The following is a 25,254-nucleotide window of genomic DNA, read 5'->3' on the forward strand; positions in this document are numbered from 1 at the left end:
CAACAGAACAGTAAAACCGTCATTTCATTCTGAACTTTATACATTTCGTAACAAAGTATTTTCTGCATTGATTTGTTTTTTTGCAAATAACTATAGGTAACGTTCTGATTGAATATCAATAGGTATGCGTTTTTTTCACCCGGAACTGTTGCGCGTTTTTTGTTATATTTTTTAATCAATAAATTCGTTACATCATTTAATTCGGTTATGATTGTTATTAATTTATTAGTTACTCGATTTTACGTAATAAGTCAAACATTTCAGTGTTCCGTGAAAAACTATGTCCACCGAGCACTTATGGGATCACTTCGGTTCGGATTCACTTTCACATGTTAAATTTTAATAGTACCTTTTGGTACACGATTTTATTTGTTTATCGCTGTTTAGAGCTGAAACTCATACATTATTTATATTAACTGCCATTTCTTATAATATGTCCATATATATAACTTAATATTAATGAGTTATAGAGCCTATCAACGTGCTCCTAGCGCCACTGCTAAATAATTGTGATTAATATTGTCTTCGGTTACCGCGATAGTTACTCATGAAATAAAACTATGAAAACGGATTATATCGCGTATATTGAATTTATAATACATCCCGACGTTTCGAACCCTTTACAGCGTTCGTGGTCAACGGGTGACCGAGGAAAAATTACAAAGTGCAAAAATACCCACATACTAAAATAATGAACAATCATAGACTACAAACTTTAAGGTTGGTAGTACATGCAATGGTTGTAATGTAATTGTGATATTTGTGATTATCCAAATTTAACGACAGATATTTAAAAAGGGCGTAGCGGCCACGTGCTGTATTTTGTATTTAAGTAAGTTTTATGTTGCTAGATTCGTCGATCTATGAACTCAAAACAAAAACGGCCGTTTTAACTTCGGAGTTCGGATGCATAGATTGACGAATCCAGCAACGTTAACACTATTATAAAGTATTTAAAAGGTACTCCTGTACCATACCTGTCCTGTGACATACGAACGAATTTTTGCCAAGCTGAAACGGAGACCTTCGCTAAAGCTCGGTCAAAAAATTCCAAACAGGTGACCCATTCTCATTATTCCTGATTGTAATTGAATGGTCTGACAGCTAGTTTAAACCAGTACTATACAAACAGTTTAAAATCAATATTTAATTTTTTTAACAGATAAAATGAGAAACAAAGGCATATATTGTATTTAGATTACAGATGTTTAAATTTGGACTAAGTTTTATTTACACAGACAGACATTTTTCATTACTCAACGATTACACTTAACAAAACCAGACGTGCGTACGACGTACGCATCTCACTATATTATTGCTATCAACGATAGATAGATCATGCAGTTCCCGCTTGATCGCCGCCGCTCGCGCCCGTGCAGCTGTCACTGTCACAGACAAGTGTTGATCAAATAGTGTTCACAGTGTTTGTGTAAACGAATAACAAAAAGGTTAGCTTATTATTTTAATCTGTGCCTTTTTATGTAAATAGTGGAGAAAGGCGGCAAAGGGCGGTCAACACGCTTCACCAGAATTAAATTATTTTGTACTTTGTTTAAAATTTTTAAGCTTTGTTACATTTTTGCAAATCACACATACATTTAAACTAAAGGTAAAAAAGTTTGAGCAAATGGTACAAAATGCTTTTAAAAATATTATTTTCAACGTTACATTAAGGAAGACTCACGTTAGACCGGGCCGTGTTCGGGCCGGAGCTTCCGGCGCTTATTTTTCTATGACATGACAGGTGATCACGTGATGCTTTCCATAGAAAACGGAGCGCCGGAAGCTCCGTCCCGGTCACGGCCCGGTCTAACAGCATCTTTTAAGAATAATAAACTCATTTTTTTTAACATACAGATAATAATACCTATTCCTACTAGTAACTTTTCCCAATGTAATTTAAACTGTAGATTTTTAAACTAGGTATATTTAATCGTTATCATAGATCTCGCCCTAAATAGACAGCGCGTCCAAAAAACGTAGACCTCTTCTGTCAAACATAGACTACTAGTCCAGGTATCAGAAATAAATAGGCAAAAGCGTAGTAGTATCGGAATCCGCAAATTACCTCCATAGCTCAATTAAAATAGCAAATCCAGACTAATTGCCCCGTTGAAAGCGCGAAGCATTGGCGACATAGCGTATTTTTATTTTGCACTTTTAAAGTATTTTCTTATTTTAAGTAGAATTAAAATTATACAAATTGATAATTTAGTAGGTAAGGTTATTTTTTGTGACAGTTATACCAAAATAATTATATCCAAATTAACTTTTTAGATTACTGGTCAACGTTCAACGTATTATTTTATACTACTCCTTAGCAGACAGACAAGCAAAAAAAAATGTTATTCCCTACTCCATAATCTCCAAACATTACTAGGTACTTATAAAAAACTAAGTATAGGTACTTATCTGTTATACCTACGTTTCAAAGTTATACCGGGGCCTGTAATACGAAAATAATTAAAACATAGCTGATACTCCTCAAACGGTGACACTTTTGTTCAATAACTTTAAAAAATTATGAAGTTTTTAGACTTCCTATTTTTCATACAAAATAAATATTATCTTCAATGTACGCCATTATCATTGTGATTGACTTTGCTTGTCAGCTTGTCACGCCTTAATCTTAACTTTAAAGAGTAATCTAAACACAAGTTATTTTAAAAAGTTGCTGAACAAATGTTGGTTAATATAAGGAGTAAAGCCTACAGCTTTTGCCCGTATCAGGCCACACCCGGTATAATTAAATAAAAACTAAATCAACAATACCTACTTACCGACGACCGGTCTGGCATTGTCGGTTAGTGACCCTGTATATGAAGACCACATGAAGACGATGGTCCTGGGTTCTAATCCCGGTAAGGGCATTTATTTGTGTGATGAGGACAAATTTGTCCCTGAGTCATGGATGTTTTGAACATATATCGTTGTCTGAGTACACACAGCACAAGCCTTCTTAAGCTTAAATAGGTACTGTGAAGTTTAGTGAGTATGTGTTATAATGTCCTATATTATTTATTTATTTATTATGTATACTCGAGATTACCTAAGTAATTATTTAGTACATACAAACATGAAAGTGTCAATTGACCCTAAAACCTCGCTTCGCTCAGATAAACAAACAAGTCAATGAAATCTAGCAGGAAGAATGACACGTATAACATGTTTTTACATTTATGATATTATAATTAATGCATAATAAGGTTATACAACAACAATTATCAATGAGAAATCGTGATATTAGAAATAATTACACTGACTTATGTCTTATGTAGGACAAGATTCTTAGGTAGGTATTTGCTGCATTTTCAATATTATTTACAGCGAATTTTATTTAATCGTGTATTAACTAACTGTAACATCTTGAGCAAAACACTTCAAATAGTTACTTTTTTTTATGAATGAGTGTAATTTAATAAAAAACACAATTTAACAGGTAAAGTTAAACCTAGAAATAAAATAAAACACACAAGCTATAAAATATACTTACCTACAAAAAACGAACGCAATTACAAAGAAAATACCCCTTCTAACAAGTCGGACTGCGGCATGGACCCCATGACACTGGCGGCGTTACCTCTCTGTATTGCAAGGGAAATACGTTGAAAGAGGTACGCGCCAGCCCTGGGGTTAACTAACTAACTTATATTGCTAAGACAATCGAAATACTTAAATATCGGAGTATTTATTTCAAAGATAAAGTTTGTGGGGCTGAAATTTTGTATACTTGTTACTAATAGAAAGCCACATCATAAAAAATATTACAAGCTAAAACTCGCTGGGGGCAGATTCACTTAGCTTATCCTGGCACGGCCTTTTATCGAAATCTGACAAAAGAAATCGACTACAAAATCAGCCCATCTAAAATAAAAAAAACTTGTCTTAGTCGTGTTTTTAGGGTTCCGTACCCAAAGAGTAAAAACGGGACCCTATTACTAAGACTCCGCTGTCCGTCTGTCCGTCCGTCTGTCCGTCTGTCTGTCTGTCAACAGGCTGTATCTCATGAACCGTGATAGCTAGACAGTTGAAATTTTCACAAATGATGTATTTCTGTTGCCGCTATAACAACAAATACTAAAAACAGAATGATATAAATATTTAAATGGGGCTCCCATACAACAAACGTGATTTTTTTGCTGTTTTTTCCGTAATGGTGCGGAACCCTTCGTGCGCGAGTCCGACTCGCACTGGACCGGTTTTTTTATCATGCGAATTTACTTTGACATGAGATTGATCATGTTACCGAGTAAGAGGGAGAATGACTTTCACCTCTCAGGCTCTCACTGACGATTATTACATGTAATAATATTATGAAATACTATATAAACATAAACGTATGTTTAGTCGAAATGTCATAATTATTAAAATTAAATATAGACATTTATTATATTGATACAGGGATTTTTAAAACGATCGAATTTGACGAAACATACCTATAGCACATTACTCAAATCACATCAAATTTGGTCTAGTAGTGTTTATTTAGCAAATAGACGAAGCTGGTGATTCGAATCCCGGTGTTATTTTGTGTGTTGCACACTATATTTTTTTAGAATCTGTAGTTATTTTATGGCCGTTATTTGTGTTTTCTTGATAACGTCGTTATGTATATCGTCCTTTAGTACTCACTTACTGCATTACTTAACTTACTGTGTGACTATAGTCAGCGAAACGTAAGAATAGAGAATATTAAGCAAAACTCTGCGTAGAGGGCGTCACTAGCACAATCAACAAAATCCTCGAAACGTGAAAATCTAAAGTTCGGTTTCTGGCTCTTATCACTTGCATATTCGATCGATTGAGAGGCGGATTTTCGAAATTTCGATTTTCTTATTTGGCCGGTAAGCCATCTGTAAACAAACCGCCTTGATTCATCACTTGTTCAAAAACTGTTGTAACTTACTCTATGGTTTACTATGTGCACTAGTGCTGCACTCTGGCGAAAGAACATTGCAGTAATATCCCCTATTGGTATTTGACAGTTATGAATTGATCCTTACTATACGTATTATATAAGGACCAGTTGAACGGTAGAACTTCGCTTAAATGGTTTCGCTTAAATTCAAAACTATTAAAAATAGCAATATTTAAAACTTACTAACTTAAAACTTACTAACTAACTAAAACTACCCAAATATTATTACAAATTCAAATAATTTTATTTTGCATGAAATATGGTACAAAAGGTGGTCAGACAATATTATACATATTAACACATATTTCACCAGTATCTGGCATGCAAAAACTAAACTTACAACTAAAGCTAAGTTTAAACAATCATAGTCAAGGCCTATATTATAATTATCATGCACCTACCTCACTCAAAAGATGTCATGTATTCCTCAACGGAATAGAAGGCTTTTTGTACGAGCCATGCTTTTAGTTTTACTTTAAACATTTTCAAAGGCAACTGTTTGATGTCATTATCCAGTTTATTATAGATTTTTGCTCATACAAAAAGTGTTTCTACTATACAAAGCTGTTCGTTTGCAGGGTATTGCTAACCTATCAGGGTACCTTGTATTAACATTACATACATCTTGAAACGTCTTGAAAAGCTCTGGGTTTATTTCAACAAACATACATATTTCGTATATGTACATACAAGGTCATTAGCTCAAGATCTTTGTACAATGGTGCAAGATGTCATAATATCAACATCGCAAATTGCTCTGATGCATTGCTTTTGAGCTATCAGCGCTCGATTTGCATGGCACGAGTTTCCCCATAGGATGATGGCATATCTAAGTAGGGAGCAAACATAGCCATGGTACGCTTATTATAGTCCAAAAGCTCCCAACCAAAATGAACTCGAATATCTTCGTTTAAGTAGTGTGACTATTATTTGAATATCGTAGTTAAGGGGCCCACTGACTATCAGTCGGCCGGACGATACCGGCCTGTCAGTTGTTCGGAACTGTCAAATTTTTGTTCTAACTGACAGGCCGATATCGTCCGGCGGACTGATAGTCAGTGGGCCCCTTATATATCATTTGATTTAAATGGTTCGAGCGCAGCGAGGACCAATATAGTCGAGGATAAAAATGGACATTTATGCCTGAGATACACTCTGGTTTTCACTTCGAGTGTGAGTAAAATATACAAAAATCCAATATTTTAGGTAATTTTACCGCATTTATTCAAGACTAAAGAAAATTTTACTCGGTTGTGTCGGGGTTTATCCGCCTCTCTATCACTGGAATATGGGCGAATCAACTTTTACGAGGCCAATTTCCTTGTCCCCGATAAAAAAAAAACCTTTTTTCAAAAACCTAATATTTTTATTGCGCCTTTTTAGGGTAATGACATTTTTAGAACTATAAATATTTAATCAAAATATTAAAGATTAGCAATTTGATCAGAATTTTAGCAAATTTATATGGTAACGCAGCAGAAGAAAATTTACTCCCATACAAAAATTGTGTGTCCCCAACGATAGCTATAGTCACACAATAGTAATTTCTAAGTTTAAACATAAGGTGACCTATTTTTATAATATCATTAAAAGAATCAGAATAAAATAGTACATTTAATCCATCCCATGCCAACATGATTTAAGTTTTATAAAATTTTCGAGAATTTTTCAAATTGTTGTCCCTAAGCTAGCGTCCAATTTCAATTCTCCCGAGTTACTATAGAAGGTTGCAAAAAATTTTAAAGAGATGGCGTTGGTCGTGGCTCATGCGCCGGCGAAATATGCCTACGTTTCTGAGAACCCGCGTTGTCGAGGTGAAATCCCTGGCGGGGAGACGCCAGTCAGCGACGAGCAGCCGTCGGGTGTGCGTGACTTAATTGCTGCTCCCCTAAGTTACGTTACGTGTTTCGGTAAGTTTTTATCCTTATGTTTGAAAACTATTGAAATGTTGTGTGTTTGGTGTCTAATATTAACGCGATATATATGCAAATGTAATTGTATTAATAACTAACGTGATAATTTACTTTGTAGTTAAAATTTTCCCCTTCGTTACCGGTAACGCTGGAGAAAGTACGACTTATCCTATTTAACTCGCCATCGAACTTATTTGACCTATCTTTTAAATATTTATTATTAGTAAATACATTTAACGTGGAGTAATAAGAGTAATATTGCTTATAAATGTCTCATAAAAATTCGTCACAAATTAAATGATTTTATGGCTAGATTATTAGTATAAAGTTATTATTTACGTTGCATTAGCGACATTGTTTTATTTATTTCAGTATTTAATTGTGCACACCTAAAAAAACAATGCCTCTAAGCGCCGCAGAAAAACAAAAACGGTATCGAGAACGATTGAAAAACAAACCAGAATGCTATGAAGAAGCTAAAAAGAAACAAAGAGAACGGTACAATAAAACTAAAAGATTAGTGAAAGACTTAACCCCTAAAGAAAAGTACAACGCTAACACGATTTGGCGTTTACGGAAAAGAGAACAGGCGAGAAAAAAACGGATCGTAGAAAGAGTGTTACGAAATACACCACCAAGCTCACCTCAATCTGAATATATAGGTAGATACATAATGAGCCTCAATCGCCTACTCCTCCGCCAACAACACCTCCGCCAGTGACGGCTTCGTTATGCACACTTCCACTAGCGACGTCTCCTTTAAGATTAAGCCCACTACGTACACTGCAACCAGTAGCATATTTACCACCATCACCCCAACCCCAAATTGCAATGCTTCCTCAAGTGACGTCTCTGCGGGCTGCTCCACTTCAATCAGCGACGCCTTCACCAACTACATCTCCACTCACTCTTCCACCTCAGAGAACTTTGTCGGCAACGCCTTCTTCACTGACACTTTCATCGGCGACACCTCCGCCAGTCACACCAATTCCGGCAATACTTTCATCAGTTTCACGTCCGCCAGCGACATCTTCGCCGCCGATTATATCTTCCCGACCAGCTAATCCTGTTGCTTTTACAAAACCAGTAGCGAAGCACATCCAGCCTTTGTCATCAGTCTTTGTAGATTTGGAGATTAACCAGCCAATCGTATCGCCAAAACAACGAGGGCGAAAAAGAACAAGAAGAGAGAGCTAAAGTTTGCAGAGAGAATAGGATATTAGCTAACAAAAATGAAAATTTAAGAGAAAAAAATAAACCTAAATCTAAACAGACCAAAGATGACTTAAAGTACCAAATGTTGGCGAATGCCATAAAGGAAACATTTATAAAAACAAAATCGAAAAAAGAAAGAAATACAATAAAAACTATTTTTGCGGCACAAGCAATTCAAAATTCACGTATGAAGATAAATTTTTTCATGGACACTTTTGGCACAAACTAAAATTGAAATGAACAAGTCTCGCTTTGACCGAGAAACGCTCCTAAAGAAAAAGATAAAATATTTTTTTCTAAGAGACGACATTACCCGAGCTTCAGCTGGAAAAAAGGAAGTACTAACCAAGAAAGGTATTAAAGTTCCTAAAAGATATATGCTAGATACAATGAAAAGTGTTCACAAGGTTTTTCTAAAAGAGAACCCTGAGATTAAATGCTCTTATTATTATTTTACACGGAATAAGCCGTTCTTTGTTGTGACTCCTTCGATTGATGCAAGGGAAATTCGCTTGTGCAAGCTTCATGCAAATTTTGAATACAAAGCTAAAGCTTTGAGGAAAAAAGGTATTACAGGAACTGACGACCTCAGTTTACTAATAGAAGCTGTATGTGATTTCGATTCGAAAGACTGCATGTATGGCCTCTGCAACGAGTGTAAGAATAAAAAGAGTATATACAACCTCGATAAAATAAATGGAATGATAAAATGGACTGAATGGACTAGAAAAGAAGAGAAATTTCAGAAGGATGGAAAAATTATGAAAGCTTTCAGAAACATTCGAGAAGAACTTTAGTTGACTTCGAGACTTCGATTAACGTTTTAGAGAAATGACTTTACTCATTTTTTGAAGCCTTAGTAGGTTAATCTTAATTTGTTGATTTTTTATGTTAACTGTTTTTTCTTTATATAACTGAAGTTGATTCAAACGTTAAAGTTAATATTTAAGTGTTTGTGATGATCTTGTATTTAGTTTAACACTGATCTCAAGCGTAGATTATTCAACTTAGTTGATCTCATGTTAATTAGGTGGTGTATTGTTATGTTAATTTATGAATGAATGACGAGGCGAATAGCAATCTAACGTGTATACCGACGCATAAAAACAGACGACAAATATTTACTGATTAATAAGAAGTTTGTTTCATTTAATAAGTGTATCAAAAAGGGTCAGTAACACCAGAGAATGTATGGCCTATTCTCTTGCGTTACTCATTATTTTTCTCTTGCGTTACTGGATGTCCCCAAATAATTCCACAATATTTTTATTTTTTTGATTACCAGGATCGTTTTTGATGAATATGATTCGGTGAGTTATAATCTTATTAACTTTCCCCTGCTATAGATATACAATTTTTAAGCCAAGTCCTAACGAAAGAAGTAATATTCGAAAAATACGACTTCTTAAAATACTATAGTAACGCAGGGGATTTGCAAAGTCCAGTTATTACCGTAATAATGTGGTTTTTCTTTAAAAAAACCTCTCATATAATGAGCTTCTTAACTGTGGAAAATATCTATATCGATTTCAATGGGCTTTCAGATTTTTATTCCTATGTTATGATTAAATCTAGATGACGTAACGCAAGAGAATTTCCAACTGTATGAAGAACAAAATGTGATTAAAACTCACATAATAGCATTCTGATCTCGTTGCTGATATTAAAATAAGTTAATTTAATCAATTATCCGTACGCCAATGGTATTAATTATCAGTATTTTGACAAAAAAATATTTTAAAAAACTTTTTTGAAACCTCTTTCAAATTGGCCTCGTAAAAGTTGATTCGCCCATATGCAAGAGCAATAGAGAGGCAAGTAACGAATTTTCGATTTTCATTTTTCGCGGTAGGACCTCAAGTCAGTGGATTGGTTGGTTTTACGTTACTCTGACTATAGATCGATTTGTGTAAGGCTATTCTATTCTTTTTTGGGGTTCCGTACCCAAAGGGTAAAAACGGGACCCTATTACTAAGGCTCCGCTGTCCGTCTGTCTGTCTGTCAGTTGAAATTTTCACAGATGATGTACTTCTGTGGCCGCTATAACAACAAATACTAAAAAGTACGGAACCCTCGGTGCGCGAGTCCGACTTGCACTTGGCCGGTTTTTTTTTATAAACGTGGATATTGTGGTATAATTGTGTAGCATTGTTAACATGCCAATTATGTATTTGCAAGTTAATTGTTTTAACCGGACTCCAGTTTACGAAGTGATGTAATATGCGTGTATTAAGTATATCATTCCGATGGCGTCATTACAATGATATCAATATTTTGCGTGGAACAATTTAACAATAACAATACCTACATTATTTTTAGCAATATGAAATGAATAATGATAATGAATGAAAGCTATTTCTGCCTCGCCACGAAGAACTATCTATAAAACTACTTATTGAAAAATCGCAAATTGTTAACCATATTCTCGCGGACTTATATTGACCGGGATATATTTAGACCTGCGAGATGCATGTAACTGCGACGAAATATCGGGATCTCACAGACAATACAAAAGGTAATCACGGTCTATATACCGGGATTACCGGTCAATATAAGTATGTATGTATGTAAACACTTTATTGTACATAAGACAGATTACAAACACAATAAAAAATAAAATAAGTCTAGTGAAACTAACTGTAAATCATTCAAAACTGTCATATTCTCGCGCACTAAATATCAAATTCCAATAGCTGTTACATTTGTAATACGAGAAGGGACACAGTTATGCTACAAATTTATATACAAAAAAATCGGCCAAGAGCATGTCGGGCCATGCTCAGTGTAGGGTTTCGTAGTTACCATTCTGTCAGAACAGGCCAAACGGAGGCTATTTAGTAATTACCTATCATGTACATTACAAGCGTAAGTTCCCAGCGGTTTGTACGTCTTTTTACTAAGAAGATATTTTTTTAGCATTTACTCAAAAACAGCTGGACCGATTATATTCCCAATAGTCTTCGTTGAAAGTATTTACCAAGCTTTTATTTCACGTATTTTTTATTTTTTTTTACTTCCATCCCCTAGTATAAGGGGTTTGGGTGTAAAAGTTCCATTAGATTTTTTTGTTACTTGTGTACTAATACTAGCTTACATACCAAAATTCAGCTATCTAGGACTTCAGCAAGTACTTTAAAAATTTTGATGATCATCAGTGAGTGAGTCAGTAACGAAATCGGGATATCAATAATATCTAAGGTAGGTATAAGAGCTATGCAATTGAAACTAAATATGCCGAGAATTTTGTTTATCTGGTATAATCCAAACCCAAGAGTTCAAAAAAACAACGAAGCGCTTTGAGACCAATTGGTTTATCCTATATTTCATTTCATCTATGCCTGGTAACGAAAAATTTTTTTTGTATTTGTATTTGAAAAGGTAGGTTGTACCCTTGGGCCTTTTGCTTCGCTTTGGCTCGTCTTCACTTCAGATAGGTAAAGGTTGATACGATTGTTATAAGTAGTAGGTATTCTAGCTGATACAAATAAAATTCTATGATAATATTCAATAGTTACGAGTATCATGCGTTATTTTGTAGTTATCATGTATTTTATCTGCAACTTCTCCGAGATAATAACGGCGACCAAAATATCAAATAAAATTGGCACACACCGATATAATACTGATCTGTTAGTGTCAAAAGTGATGTTAAACTCTACTTATGCATGATTAAAGTATATATAAAGGAATATTTTTATTTGTTTCATCATGAAATAAAACTTTTAAAACGGATTATATCGCGTATATTGAATTTATAATACATCCCGACGTTTCGAACCCTTTACACACACAAGTTTCACTATGGCATTGATGCATCGAGGCAGTTTGTTTACAGTTGGTTTACCGCGAAACGCAAAAAACCAAATTTCTGTATCGGCCTCTCTATCGATCGAAAATGCAAGAGTGATAGAGAGGCAGAAACCGAACTTTAGATATTCGTGTTTCGCGGTAGGCCCCGTGATTGTGCTAGTGACGCCCTCTACGCAGAGTTTTACTTAATATTCCCTATTAAGTCCACAACGGACTTAAAAAAAGAATAACCTACATGCTTGTTTCCTTAGTCAACAATCCATTAAAATTGATTAATGACGGAATAAAATCTAGACAAAATGACGTCGCCATGACACGTCGACGTCATAATATACACAAAGCTGCACATAAACATTCATTGTTATCAAATGCGTAACAATACACAAAAGAGAACATTCCTGTGTAAAAACTGTGATTTTACTACTGGATGCTAAGCCTTCCAGTCACCCGGTTGACCTGGATTTTGACTGTTTTTTGTTGCGCTGGTTCTAGTTCGCGCCTCGGAAGAATTTGCACCCGTTTCTCGATGCAATGATAAAACAAAAAAATACGTATATATAAATATATCCCTGCACTCACCCCCGTGGCGCTTGTGCAGGTCTTCGTGGCTCCAGTTAAACTCCACTTTAAGTGTAACTTCACTTTTACTATCTTCACATCCAATGATCTTCTTTAAAGTATTTTAATAATAAAATTCACCGAATCACATTTAAAATCCGACCGCACGGAGCTCTGACATTTTCTTTCTTTTTTTTTCTTCCATCAAATTCAAAATTCTGTTCCTTTTGTTTGTGTTATGCGCATGCCCCAAACGAGATATATATATATATATAAGATAAAAGGTGAGAATGAACGAGATGACAAAAGTGGCATAACGAAACAATTTAAGGATGCGTTCCGAATAGTTGGTATTAAAACTAAACAACTACCTTTAAATACTAGACGTGCGGAAATTAATAAGTGCCAAGTTCAGTAAGAAAATGCAAACAGTAGAACAATAGGTGCGTGCTTATAATAACACTAACGTTTAGTTTAACATCAATTAATACGTTGACGGAAACTTCCAGAACATTACGCTAATCTCATAATCTTGTAGCCAAATTGTACTGTAAAACTAGCCCGATTTGATTAAGAATTGATTTTCCCAAAAAACTAGGGGAACTACATACCGATAAGAAATTGTAGAAAATCGAGAGCGCCACTGTACCTCAACAAACAACACAATGTTGCAAACATTCATCTCCTTCTGTCGCATTGCTTTGCTTCCTTTACGTTTATTGTTTGACATTTGATGTTTGTCATTGACATATACCCATAGGCCTATAACGGATTATTTTAAGTAATCTCGAAACTTAACAGATAAATTAAGGGGCCCACTGACTATTAGTCCGCCGGACGATATCGGCCTGTCAGTTAGCAGTTGACAGTTCCGAACAACTGACAGGCCGATATCGTCCGGCGGACTGATAGTCAGTGGTCCCCTTTAGACCAAAGTAGAGCAATTAGACCTGTACCGCTGGCTATATTTTGACCCCTAGGTTATAAAAATATTAAAGTCAATTCTGTTTTCGCTTATGAATACTTTGTTAAGATGTAAATCTTACATTTTGTTTTGTGTCATATATATAATTTGCTTTTCTAGTAATTTGTTATTTTGTGGTAATTATTTTTTATTTTGAATTATCTTGGAGAAAAAAATATTCGAGAGAAAACATGTAACTGTGTTGCATTTAGGATAGTGTTTTTAGTGTGAAAACATAGTTTGTGTCAATTACGTCCACTGCAATCTGATACTATGTCATAATATTCTAAATGACACAAAAAAAAATTAGAGTTAAAAAAAATTACTTAGGTCGAATTTAATCGTTTAAATAGGTCCATTAAATGATTTTGTGTCTTATTAAGGCATAGCTTCATAAGATATTTGATGATTTTGTTGTAACAGGCTGTCACCGTTACAAAAGAATATTAAAGATATTAGAGTTTACATCTTATTAATTTGAAATGCGGGATAAATAAGATGTATGAATTTGTGTCACTTGCATCCACTGCATAAACAAATATTACAAAAATATTATTTGCGTTCAAACGAAGCTAGCGGGCGGTCTGAATGGGCAACGGAGGCCGTGCAGGGTGGGGCCGCGGCGTGACCTTGCCGTACGCAACGCATGTTTACTTCGCCTGTGCGCCAAATTAACGCAACTTATTCAAAGAAGTTACGCAAACAACACAACAACAAGCAACAAGCAAGCAAAGAATGCGTCGAATTATCTTTTACCTATTTAAAACTCATAGATATTGTACAATGTCACCATTATGCAAAAGAACTGTAAGTACATGTTTGATTTGCGAGCGAGCTGGCAACATTGCGCAGGGAAATCTTAAAAATATCGCGTTTACGTGAACGCCACATACATTTGTGACAGTGATAGGGAAAAGGTACCACTAAAGTAAAATTTGGTTATTAATACCGTGACTTTCTTTCATTCTTTGATAAAAAAAATTGCTATTTATGCAACAAGTGCGGAAATCATCTTTACGCACGTGTATCATACAATGTTTTACTATGCATTGTGCGAGTAAATAAAAAAACATGTCATGGCAAATAAGTTTAATTATTAAAAGGAGTGTTTTAAATCGACACGAGTTGCAAATTACCTATTCGCACGTGTATCGTACGTTTTACAGTACATATGGCCCTTTAAACTTTCGACATATGCACGGTAAGTGCTCTTTTCCGCACTAGTGCGAGAAAGTAGCACCATATGTACTGTAAAAAAAAATTGAAAACAAAAAGCACTAGTGCGGAAAAGCAGTACTTTCCGCACGATATGGCTCCGTAGGAAACGCACTTTTCGAGCACATGCATTGTAAAAAAATATATAGGACTGTATCTCCTAAACCATGCGTCGTAGCGCAAAAATAATAAAATTTTCGTTCCCCTTTATGTAACCCAAAAGTAATACATGAAAAATACAATGAAAAAAAAAGAAACAAAATCTTTATAGGGCTGTATTAGCTGTATCTCCTATATCGTGCATCGTAGCGCAAAAATAATCAGATTTTCGCTCCCCTTTAAGAAGCCCCTAATTAAGATTTAAAAACGCAAAAAAGAAAAAAAAGAGGAAAAAATCTTTATAGGGCTGCATCTCCTAAACCGTGCATCGTAGCACAAAAATATTCAAATTTTCGTTCCCCTTAAGAAACCCTTAACTAAAACTTTTAAAAGAACCAGGAAAAAAACTTTATAGAGCTATTATAGCTATATATATAGATATAATATCTCCTAAACCGTGCGTGGTGGCGCAAAAATAATAAAAGTTTCGTTCCCCTTTATGAAGCCCCAAAGTAATATACTAAAAACACAATGAAAAAAAAAGAAAAAAAATAACAAAAAAACTTTATAGGGCTGTATCTCCCACACCGTGCATCGTAGCGCAAAAATAATTTAAAAAATCCCTTTAAGAAACCCCTAATTAAGATTGAAAAACGCAAAAAAGAAAAAGTGGAAAAAAAATCATTTTAGGGCTGTATCTCCTAAACCGTGCGTCGTAGCGCAAAAATAATAAAATTTTCGTTCCCCTTTACGGAACCCCAAAGTAATATACAAAAAACACAATGAAAAAAAAAAACAAAAAAACTTTATAGGGCTGTATCTCCTAAACCGTCGTAGCGCAAAAATAATCAAAATTTCGTTCCCCTTTGTGGAACCCCAAACTAATATACAAAAAACACAATGAAAAAAAAAACAAAAAAAATCTTTATAGGGCTGCATATCCTAAATCGTGCATCGTAGCGCAAAAATAATCAATTTTTCGTTCCCCTTTAAGGAACCCTTAATTAATACTTAAAAAAAAAAACAAAAAAAAACAGGAAAAAATCTTTATAGAGCTATATCTCCTAAACCGTGCGTGGTAGCGCAAAAAGAACAAAATTTTCGTTCCCCTTTACGGAACCCCAAAATAATATACAAAAAACACAATGAAAAAAAAAAAACAAAAAAAATCTTTATAGGGCTGCATCTCCTAAACCGTGCATCGTAGCACAAAAATAATCAAATTTTCGTTCCCCTTTAAGAAACCCTTAATTAAAACTTAAAAAAAAACCAGGAAAAAAAACTTTATAGAGCTATTATAGCTATATATATAGATATAATATCTCCTAAACCGTGCGTGGTGGCGCAAAAATAATAAAATTTTCGTTCCCCTTTATGCAACCCATAATTTATATTTAAAAAAAAACGCAAAATTTAAAAAAAAATCATTATAGGGCTGTATCTCTTAAACCATGCGTCGTAGCGCAAAAATAATTAAAAAAAAACCCCTTTAAGAAACCCGTAATTAATACTTAAAAAAAAAAAACAAAAAAAACAGGAAAAAAAACTTTATAGAGCTGTATCTCCTAAACCGTGCGTGGTACCGCAAAAACAATAAAATTTTCGTTACCCTTTATGCAACCCATAATTTATATTTAAAAAAACACCGCAAAATTTAAAAAAAAAATCTTTATAGGGCTGTAATTCCTAAACCATGCGTCGTAGCGCAAAAATAATAAAATTTTCTTTCCCCTTTATGCAACCCATAATTTATATTAAAAAAAAAAATGCAAAATTAAAAAAAAAACATTATAGGGCTGTATCTCTTAAACCATGCGTCGTAGCGCAAAATAATTTAAAAAACCCCTTTAAGAAACCCGTAATTAATACTAAAAAAAAAACAAAAAAAAAACCAGGAAAAAAAGCTTTATAGAGCTGTATCTCCTAAACCGTGCGTGGTACCGCAAAAATAATAAAATTTTCGTTCCCCTTTATGAAACCCCAAAGTAATATACAAAAAACACAATGTAAAAAAGAAAAAAAGAAAAAAAGAAAAAGAGAAAAAAATAATAACAAAAAAACTTTATAGGGCTGTATCTCCTAAACCGTGCATCGTAGCGCAAAAATAATCAATATCCGTTCCCCTTTAAGAAGCCCCTAATTAAGATTTAAAAACGCAAAAAAGAAAGAGAAAAAAATCATTTTAGGGCTGTATCTCCTAAACCGTGCGTCGTAGCGCAAAAATAATAAAATTTTCGTTCCCTTTTATGAAACCCCAAAGTAATAACAAAAAACGCAATGACAAAAAAAAGAAAAAAAAACAACAAAAAAAACTTTAGGGATGTATCTCCTAAACATGCATGGTAGCGAAAAATAATCAAATTTTCGTTCCCCTTAAGAAGCCCTTAATTAAGATTTAGAAACGTAAAAAAGAAAAAGAAAAAATCTATATAGGGCTGTATCTCCTAAACCGTGCGTCGTAGCGCAAAAATAATCAACTTTTCGGTCCCCTTTATGTAACCATTAATTTATACAAAAAAAAACGCAAAAAAAAAAGAGTTTTTTTTTATAGGGCTTGATCTCCTAAACCATGCGTCGTAGCGCAAAAATAATTAAATTTTCGTTCCCCTTTATGAAACTCCAAAGTAATATACAAAAAACACAATGTCAAAAGGAAAAAAAGAAAAAAACAATAAAAAAAACTTTATAGGGCTGTATCTCCTAAACCGTGTGTCGTAGCGCAAAAATAATCAAATTTTCTTTCCTCTTTATTCAACCCTTAATTTATATTTAAAAAAAAAACGCTTTCACTAAACTGCTGTAACTCGGAAACTTAGAATCCACAAAGGGGACTTTACTAAATTATGACACATATTAAAGCCTGACCAGTAATATATGATCATTGTCAAGAGGGCGCTGTTCATTCTCATGTATAGGGTGACAGTTCAGTATAGTATGAAAAAATATTGTATTTAATGAACATCATCATCAATGTAATTAATGTTGCTTGCCACGCTTAAACATAACAAAAATCACAATAAATTACGTCTTAAAATAAACTTAAAAAGACTACTAAAAATCGAAACAAAAGTAATTTTTAAGTCGCTGTTGTGACATTCTCAATCAAAAGGTAGGTACCACTTTGTCGTTTACCATAAAGACGAAATTTGATTATATCTATACAAATAACCTGTCAGAGAAAGTGGTACCTTTTGATTAGGAACGTCACAAATGTTGGTCAGTATGAGGAGTGCAGCCTACAGTTTATTTTTAATTATATTTATATACCTACTACGGTAAGATTGATAAGACAATGTAATTATGCCTCCGAATGAAATAAATACACTGTATCGCAAAACTAAGTGGCGAGACAGCTCATAATGCCATCTCTTGGTTGGTCTTAACAAGGGTAAAGGAGATAGTATTAAGATCTCAGTCGCCAGCTGATATTGCGGCAAGTATAATAAGCACCCCACCCGCGTAGGTACCCTTCCCCGCGCACGCCCTTCTTGCTCAATTGAGTTTTATTTTGCCAGATAGTAAAAAAACCGTGGATCAAAATGACCCAAATTATGAATGATGTCTCAATGTGGTATTATAATATTGTAGACGTAAACTTAATAATATGAATTTTTTTTTGTGGCAGATACAGGGTGTTAATTAGAAAAATTTTTTTTTTAAATAAAAGCGGTGGATGAATTTGACACAGATTTGTTTGAATAACATATAACAATGTTCTGTAAAGTACAACACTTCACTTACCGACTCTAATATTTTTTTAGGCGTTTTAGGATCAATATTAGGTATTTATTAAATGCCATTATACCCGTGGATGAAAATGACACAAAATGCGTGTGTACGTCGGAAGCCACTTTGCCTTTACAGGGAAACAAAGAATTTCGTCTCGAATATTTTTTTTACAGAATGCTGATTGAAAAAAGAAATACCTAAATTTCTATCTAAGCAAATACCTAGGATGACACAAAATATTATTTTTAGGTTTAGTATATGGTCTGGTAACTATATATAAAAAATAAGCAACATTAATATTCTTATAACCTCAGAAGTTATTGGTACAGGTCTAAATTGACACACTTAGACAATAAATTCATTTAAAAAAGATAAGATATGCCAGACAATCTCTACTTAAGATGATTGCAAATGATTATGAACCTACCTAACAAATAAAACTGTTAGCATTTAAATCTGTATTATTACAGTACTTAAAATAGTATTTTTTATTTACGTTTCGCTTATTATAGAAGATTATTCTGTATAATATACATCATGATTAATCATGAAAGGACTTCTTCAATTGACTGTTTTCGGGTGGATTTTTGAAGTGTAATAAAAATAACCGAGGACGTGACAAATACCTTTAAAACAGAATTTGAATGATACATGCACCGATTTAATGTCAATAGTTTAGAAGTAATAATTTTATAAAATAAATTGGTCCAGGCATATGACTACGAGTTACGCGAAATAGAAGTTGAATAGTATTCAAAGCACCAGCTATAAGTTAAAATTTGATGGTTCATGAGATACAGCCTGTTGACAGACGGACAGACAGACAGCGGGGTCTTATCTTATCTTATCTTATCTTATATTATCTTATCTTATCTTATAGTTTCGGGAGCCCTTACGGATACACTTCGACCCATAGGGATCTTTTGTGCAGTTACCCCCTAGGAAAGATCCGTCCGCTACTCAAGAGCCTTCCCCACCATCTCCATATGCCGGATGATGGACCTTATGGGTAGCTTTTTGAATTCCTTTGGTACCAGGTAGCCTGTTCCAAAGTCCTTCATTCTTTGTCTTGTTCTTCGCCACACATACGACAATCGGTGTTGTCAGCGTGCCCCATCTTGGCCAGGATTCCCTTGACCCCGTAATGGCCAGTAAACACCCCCGTTATTATTTGGAGTTGCCGTTTGCTAAGTTTCCAAAGCTTTTTGCTCCAATCAGAGTCTACCCCTTGTATAAAGAGCTTTGAGTGCTTTAGACCCGTCAGACTGTCCCATTCTTCCTGGTGTTTGGTCTTAGTAAGGTCTTTGATAGCCGTTGTGATGGTTCCCTGTGAGAGCCCCACGAATGGTTCCGGACCTATAAGGTTGTTTGCAGCGGGGTCTTAGTAATAGGGTCCCGTTTTTACCCTTGAGGTACGGAACCCTAAAAAAACAGTGTTAAGTATTTTTGTGACCGGTTTAGTAATAACACGACTGTGATAACTAAAAATCGAACTTTGAAAATCCACGCCATTTAAACAAAATATTTGTTTTAGTTTTCTCATAAGATGAAAGTGCAATAAATTGTTTTTTGTATGACGTGATTGAAAATAAACATTTCAACAAAACAATTAATGTTTACAATCAAACAATTGGTAATATTTGTTTACGTTTAACAAAAACGTGTGCACTCATACCATTACGATAAGTTAATTAAATTATACTTTAGATATCATAATTTAATACTGCATATTGCATATGCATATTTACTATCTAGTATAGTAAATTCCAAGTTTTAACATGCTTTAGATAAGAAAACAATTTGGTTTGATTAATTAACGGACTTCTGAACTAAGAATACGTAGGTACTTATATGAGTTATTTTAAGACTGTAACAGTACGATGATACATAAAATAAAATAAAAATATTCGTTGCAAGATGAACTTAATGTTAACTACTCAGAATAAGTTCCTTCGTTTTCAATCGTAAAATTATATTTTCTTTTACAGAATAAGCGATGGCGCCAAAGAGGGAAGACATCACAGAAGATCAAGAAACAACAAAAGAAGACACTACAGACAAAGACGCAGACACAGAAGACAAAGAAGCAGAGAAATCCGATAAAGATAAAGTTATTAAAGAAGATAACCCTGACAAGGAAAAAGAAACACACGAAACTGACAAAGTGCCCGACGCAGACATGGTTGGAAAACTGTCAAATTATTACCAGAATTTAAAGCATGATTCGGCCACGGGTCTAGCGTTAGATAGTAATAAGAATGTAAACTCAAAAGAAGAAACTCTCCTGGAAGACTCCAAGACTGTTGTGCGGTTTTCACCAGTATGGAAACAGGTGAATAATCCTTTATATATGACGAATGCGGAAAAGTATGGATGGGCGAAGATTTTGTAACACCTTTTGGACGAAATGCATGGCCAACACATCGCTTCCTCTGCCATTCACCTAAATGGCAGACCCTTTGTCACTATTAGAAAAAAAAAACTAATTTCAAATCTGTGACAATATTTAAATAGCACTATCTGTTGAGTGAAAAACTCGAAACCTATCTAAAACCTATCATTGTTATGACATTTGTCAATATCACATAGTTTGAAAATTTTTTTTTTACATCACCTATTCGAAAAGGGAACTTTTCTTCCCTGCTAGGAGGGATCAAAGTAGCACTTTTCTGTTCAAGGACATTTTGTTGCCAGTATGAAATATTGACACAAAGACATATGAAATTAGTATGCATATAATCGATTACAATTTCTTTATAATCGATTACGTGCATACAATTTTATAACTTAGATAATATTTTGTTGTAATTGTAAACAATAAATGTAATTAGCGTATTTTTAATTAATTAATAGCATATTTTAATTGAGTAAATTAATTAATTAGCGTAATATTTACAAAGAAACGTAAAAAACATTATTTAAATAATTTAATTTTTATTTTGACATTTTAGGTCTCCTTAAACGCAACCATACTTGTCTATGCAATTTAAAAAGTTTATATGTAAAAAGTTTTGTACAAATATTTCACAAAGCATAATTATGCGGTTCTGTATTGTGTATAAATTTGTAAATACTTAGTTTAAATCAATAACTATAATAATAAATATAAGTGATATTAGTCTTCATAGTGTTCTTCCGAAGATTTGGTTCAAAAGGGTGCTTAAGAGCTAATTTGTTACCAGAAAAATCTACAAAAATAATGCACTTGATTTTCATTGTATCATTTTAGGTGTTTGCTGCTGTCTTTGAAAAGATATTAGGTACATAATTATGAGCTGTAGGTACTTTTAATTTGTCAGTACAGTCACGTCTGAAAATATCGATACGGACAAAGTGCCAGAAGTATGGCACTTTGTCCGTATCGATCTTTGCTTAAAATAATAATGTTTTGAAACCTAATATATGTATGTAATTTCCTCATAGGTGATGTGAAAAGCAGTATGTGTCACATAGTAGCAAAATTATTTTCACCTTGGGCGTTAACACTTGAATCCCTCACTACGCTCAGGATTCTATGTTAGAATCCCTCGCTACGCTCAGGATTCTATTATAGAATCCTTCGCTTCGTTTAGGATTCAATTGTACGCCCTCGCCGTAAATATGTCATTTTGCTCCCTTGTGACACAATCTACTATTTTTTATTTACATCCATCTCTTGGTCACCAGCTTACTCGTGCATTTAACTCGATCGCTCCAGTAGTTTGAGAATAAATTGTTTGTGACTGACGGACGAACATACCGACATGCAAGTGATCCTAAGGGTTCAGTTTTACAAGCAGAAGCTTGAAATAGAAATTTAACTTAGTAAAGTAAAAATAGAAATTTAACTTGCAATATTTTACCTAAATTAGACCCACTTCCCATTATTCGATTTAGCTGAAACGCTGAAACGTAAGTTGGGTGACAATGTAAATGGTACCATCGAGCTGATCTGACGATGCACACAGGAGCTGGCCATAGGAACTCCCTGATAAAATAACGCAACCTTTGAGTTTGGGTTTCTTAGAATTATCTCGATGAGTATTACTTGCCTGTTGCAAAAAAGTATAGTCAGCGATTAAAGCTTGTATCAAAAATTATTCATTTGAGGTACAGACCCCTAAGAAAACTAAACTTTTTTGTTTTGTTCCAGACGATAGCAGCGTCAGCCTCGATCCTCATCACGTTCATCTCCGGTCTGACGTCAGGGTATTCCGCCATCTTGCTGCCCCAGCTCAAAGCAGAGAATGGCGCCATCCCTTGGGATCCTACCACACAGTCTTGGATAGGTCAGTATAAAGCAAAGATTCAATGATTGTATTAGGTATCCCGCCGACTTTCTTGCCGGGTCCCACATTGGGATACCCTCCTCCAATTTAGGAGGGATTTCTGTCTCGTGCATAGGTGTAGGCGTGTAGGGTTATAACCGGTGTACTTAGCTTTATTTAACGTTCATAAGCTCATTGTAATATGCCTACTTAAAAATAAATAAAAAAATCTTGTGTAAATTCTTAGGCAAATTCGTGTTTTGAATTTGACAGATGGCGCTGTGCCGCTTATTTAGAGAAATGACAAGATTTTTATAAACGACATCGGCTTTCATAATTATCAAAGTGCCTATTACCAGGAAGTCATTATTCATTGCTTAGTGTAAAGATGACTGACACGATCTTATCACTTGGATGTACAAAGTGTGTGTCCTAGATAGTAATAATTTAGTCTTCATTTAACAAGTCAGTTGAATGAGATCGAATCAAGTTCTTTTTAGTACCTAAATCTAGTCTTTTAACTGTTTTGCAGCTGTATAAAATATAAATAAGAAATCATAAATACCATTTGCCTAGAAGGCAGGCCGCAAACCCTTACAAATTAATACAAGACCTAGATGTCCTTTTAGTGCATCAGCCTTTTCAAGTCTTCAGTTCGCGTCATTGACATTGAAATGCCAAGGCCCTTGCTATTAAATACGTCTGAAAAATCCACTTTGCTGTGAGATTTGCTTCTGTTTAGTCTAGAAACTTATTTTAACACTTAGTGAGGCAAAAAAGGAAACATATCTATAATTTAATGTTAACGATTTCATTGAACTTTTTAGTCCTTCAACCTGAAGTGACCTGAAATAAAGTTCAATTATAGTGATTATGTAAATTAACATCTAAAAGTACCCATACTTTTAAATAGCTATATTTGTATTTTGCATTGTTGCTGTGTTTGCTGACAGACTATTTGACATAAAATGTCTATCATACTCGTACACGCAGTTAGAATCTATTCGCCGCAAGTGTAAGAAATATAAATCTTTGTTTTGTTTGAAAGCAAATACGACTGCTTTCAAACTGCAAATTCAGTAGTAGTAGTATAAGGCAAGCCTCATTAGAATCTACCTTTTAGTGTTTATGTGTAAGTTTTAGTGTTTATGTGTAAGTAGTATGTTAAAAACATTTTTTTTCTCTTTTAGCTGCAATGGCTGCGCTCCCAATGGCGCCTGGCTGTCTGATATCTGGTTGGATGATGGAGAAATTTGGTCGTCGCACCTCACAGTACATCATCTGCGCCCCTCTCCTCCTAGGCTGGATTCTCATTGCCGCGGCCAGCAACCTCCCTCTCCTGCTAGCTGGAAGATTCCTCACTGGCATCTGCGTCGGACTCTGCGGCCCACTCAGCCCTGTTTACATTGGGGAAACCACAGAACCTAAATACAGAGGCTTTTTTCTAGCTGGTGTCTCCCTAGCTATAGCTGTAGGACTCATAGCGGCACATGTCTTAGGAACTTTTCTGACTTGGCAATGGACAGCTAACATCTGCTGCCTCTTCCCTATCCTGTCAGTTCTACTTCTAACTTTAATCCCTGAGAGTCCTACATGGCTGATATCAAAGGGAAGAATAGAAGAAGGTGTGAAGGCATATGGTTGGCTTAGAGGTCATAGTGAAGAAGCCAATGCTGAGCTTAGAGGAATTTTAGATAAGCAAAAAGCGGCTGATTCAGAGCCTGCTCTAGATTGGAAGGAGAAGCTAAAAGCGCTTAAAAGTCCGGAGCTGTTAAAACCCTTGTTTATAATGGTATTTTTTTTCATAGTATGTCAACTGTCAGGAGTGAACGCTGTTGCGTTTTATTCTATAGATATAATGGAGAAGGCAGTTGGTTCCGGCATGGATCACTACGTGGCTATGCTTGTGATAGATATAGTTAGAGTAATCATGTCTGTGTTCGCCTGCGTGGCTTGCCGCCGCTTCGGCAGACGACCCTTATGTTTCATCAGCGGTATACTCACCGCTTTGTCAATGATCGGGCTCTCTATGTACTTATTTGCGACTGAAGGTACGCAGATCAAAATGTCTTGGATACCTTTGTCCTGTCTCATGATATATATCTGTGCGATCTCTATTGGTCTGGTGCCTTTACCATGGATTATGTGTGGGGAGGTGTTCCCTACTAAAGTTCGAGGTTTGGGCTCCGGTATTAGCTCAGCAACGACCTTTACCGCTTTCTTTGCGGTGGTAAAGACCGCTCCAGGTATGATGCAGCATTTAGGAGAAGTGATTACCTTCCTTAGCTATGGTGTCGTAGCATTAGTTGGCACTGGAGTTCTCTACTTTATTCTCCCAGAAACAAAAGGGAAGAGCTTACAAGAAATTGAAGAAGAGTTCAAGTATGGCAAGAAGGGGGTTCACAAAATATGAACTAAGTAATTGTAATAGAAGATAAGACTCTTTATAATACTTTTACGCTAAAAGCGACAGTGTTTATCTGTGATACTTAAGTAGTCAATATTAAAATTAAATTTTTAATTGTGTGTTTATTTTTCGCCTACTTATACCTGCACTAAATAAACATAATTAAAAAAAAACCCCGC

The 25,254-nt window shown here is 34.7% G+C and overlaps 1 protein-coding gene across 1 annotated transcript; it reads left to right on the plus strand.

Annotated features, from left to right (window-relative positions):
- The first annotated feature begins 1,340 nt into the window (after positions 1-1,340).
- On the plus strand, positions 1,341-25,189 carry LOC134751410 (facilitated trehalose transporter Tret1-2 homolog). Its single transcript, XM_063686812.1, has 4 exons — positions 1,341-1,448; positions 20,410-20,753; positions 22,554-22,689; positions 23,859-25,189. Exons 2-4 carry the CDS (start codon positions 20,418-20,420, stop codon positions 25,079-25,081), a joined length of 1,695 nt encoding a protein of 564 aa, XP_063542882.1. The 5' UTR covers positions 1,341-1,448; positions 20,410-20,417; the 3' UTR covers positions 25,082-25,189.
- Positions 25,190-25,254: the final 65 nt, after the last annotated feature.

This window comes from Cydia strobilella, chromosome 22 (assembly GCF_947568885.1).
Source record: "Cydia strobilella chromosome 22, ilCydStro3.1, whole genome shotgun sequence".
In the NCBI taxonomy this organism is placed as follows: Eukaryota; Metazoa; Arthropoda; class Insecta; order Lepidoptera; family Tortricidae; genus Cydia; species Cydia strobilella.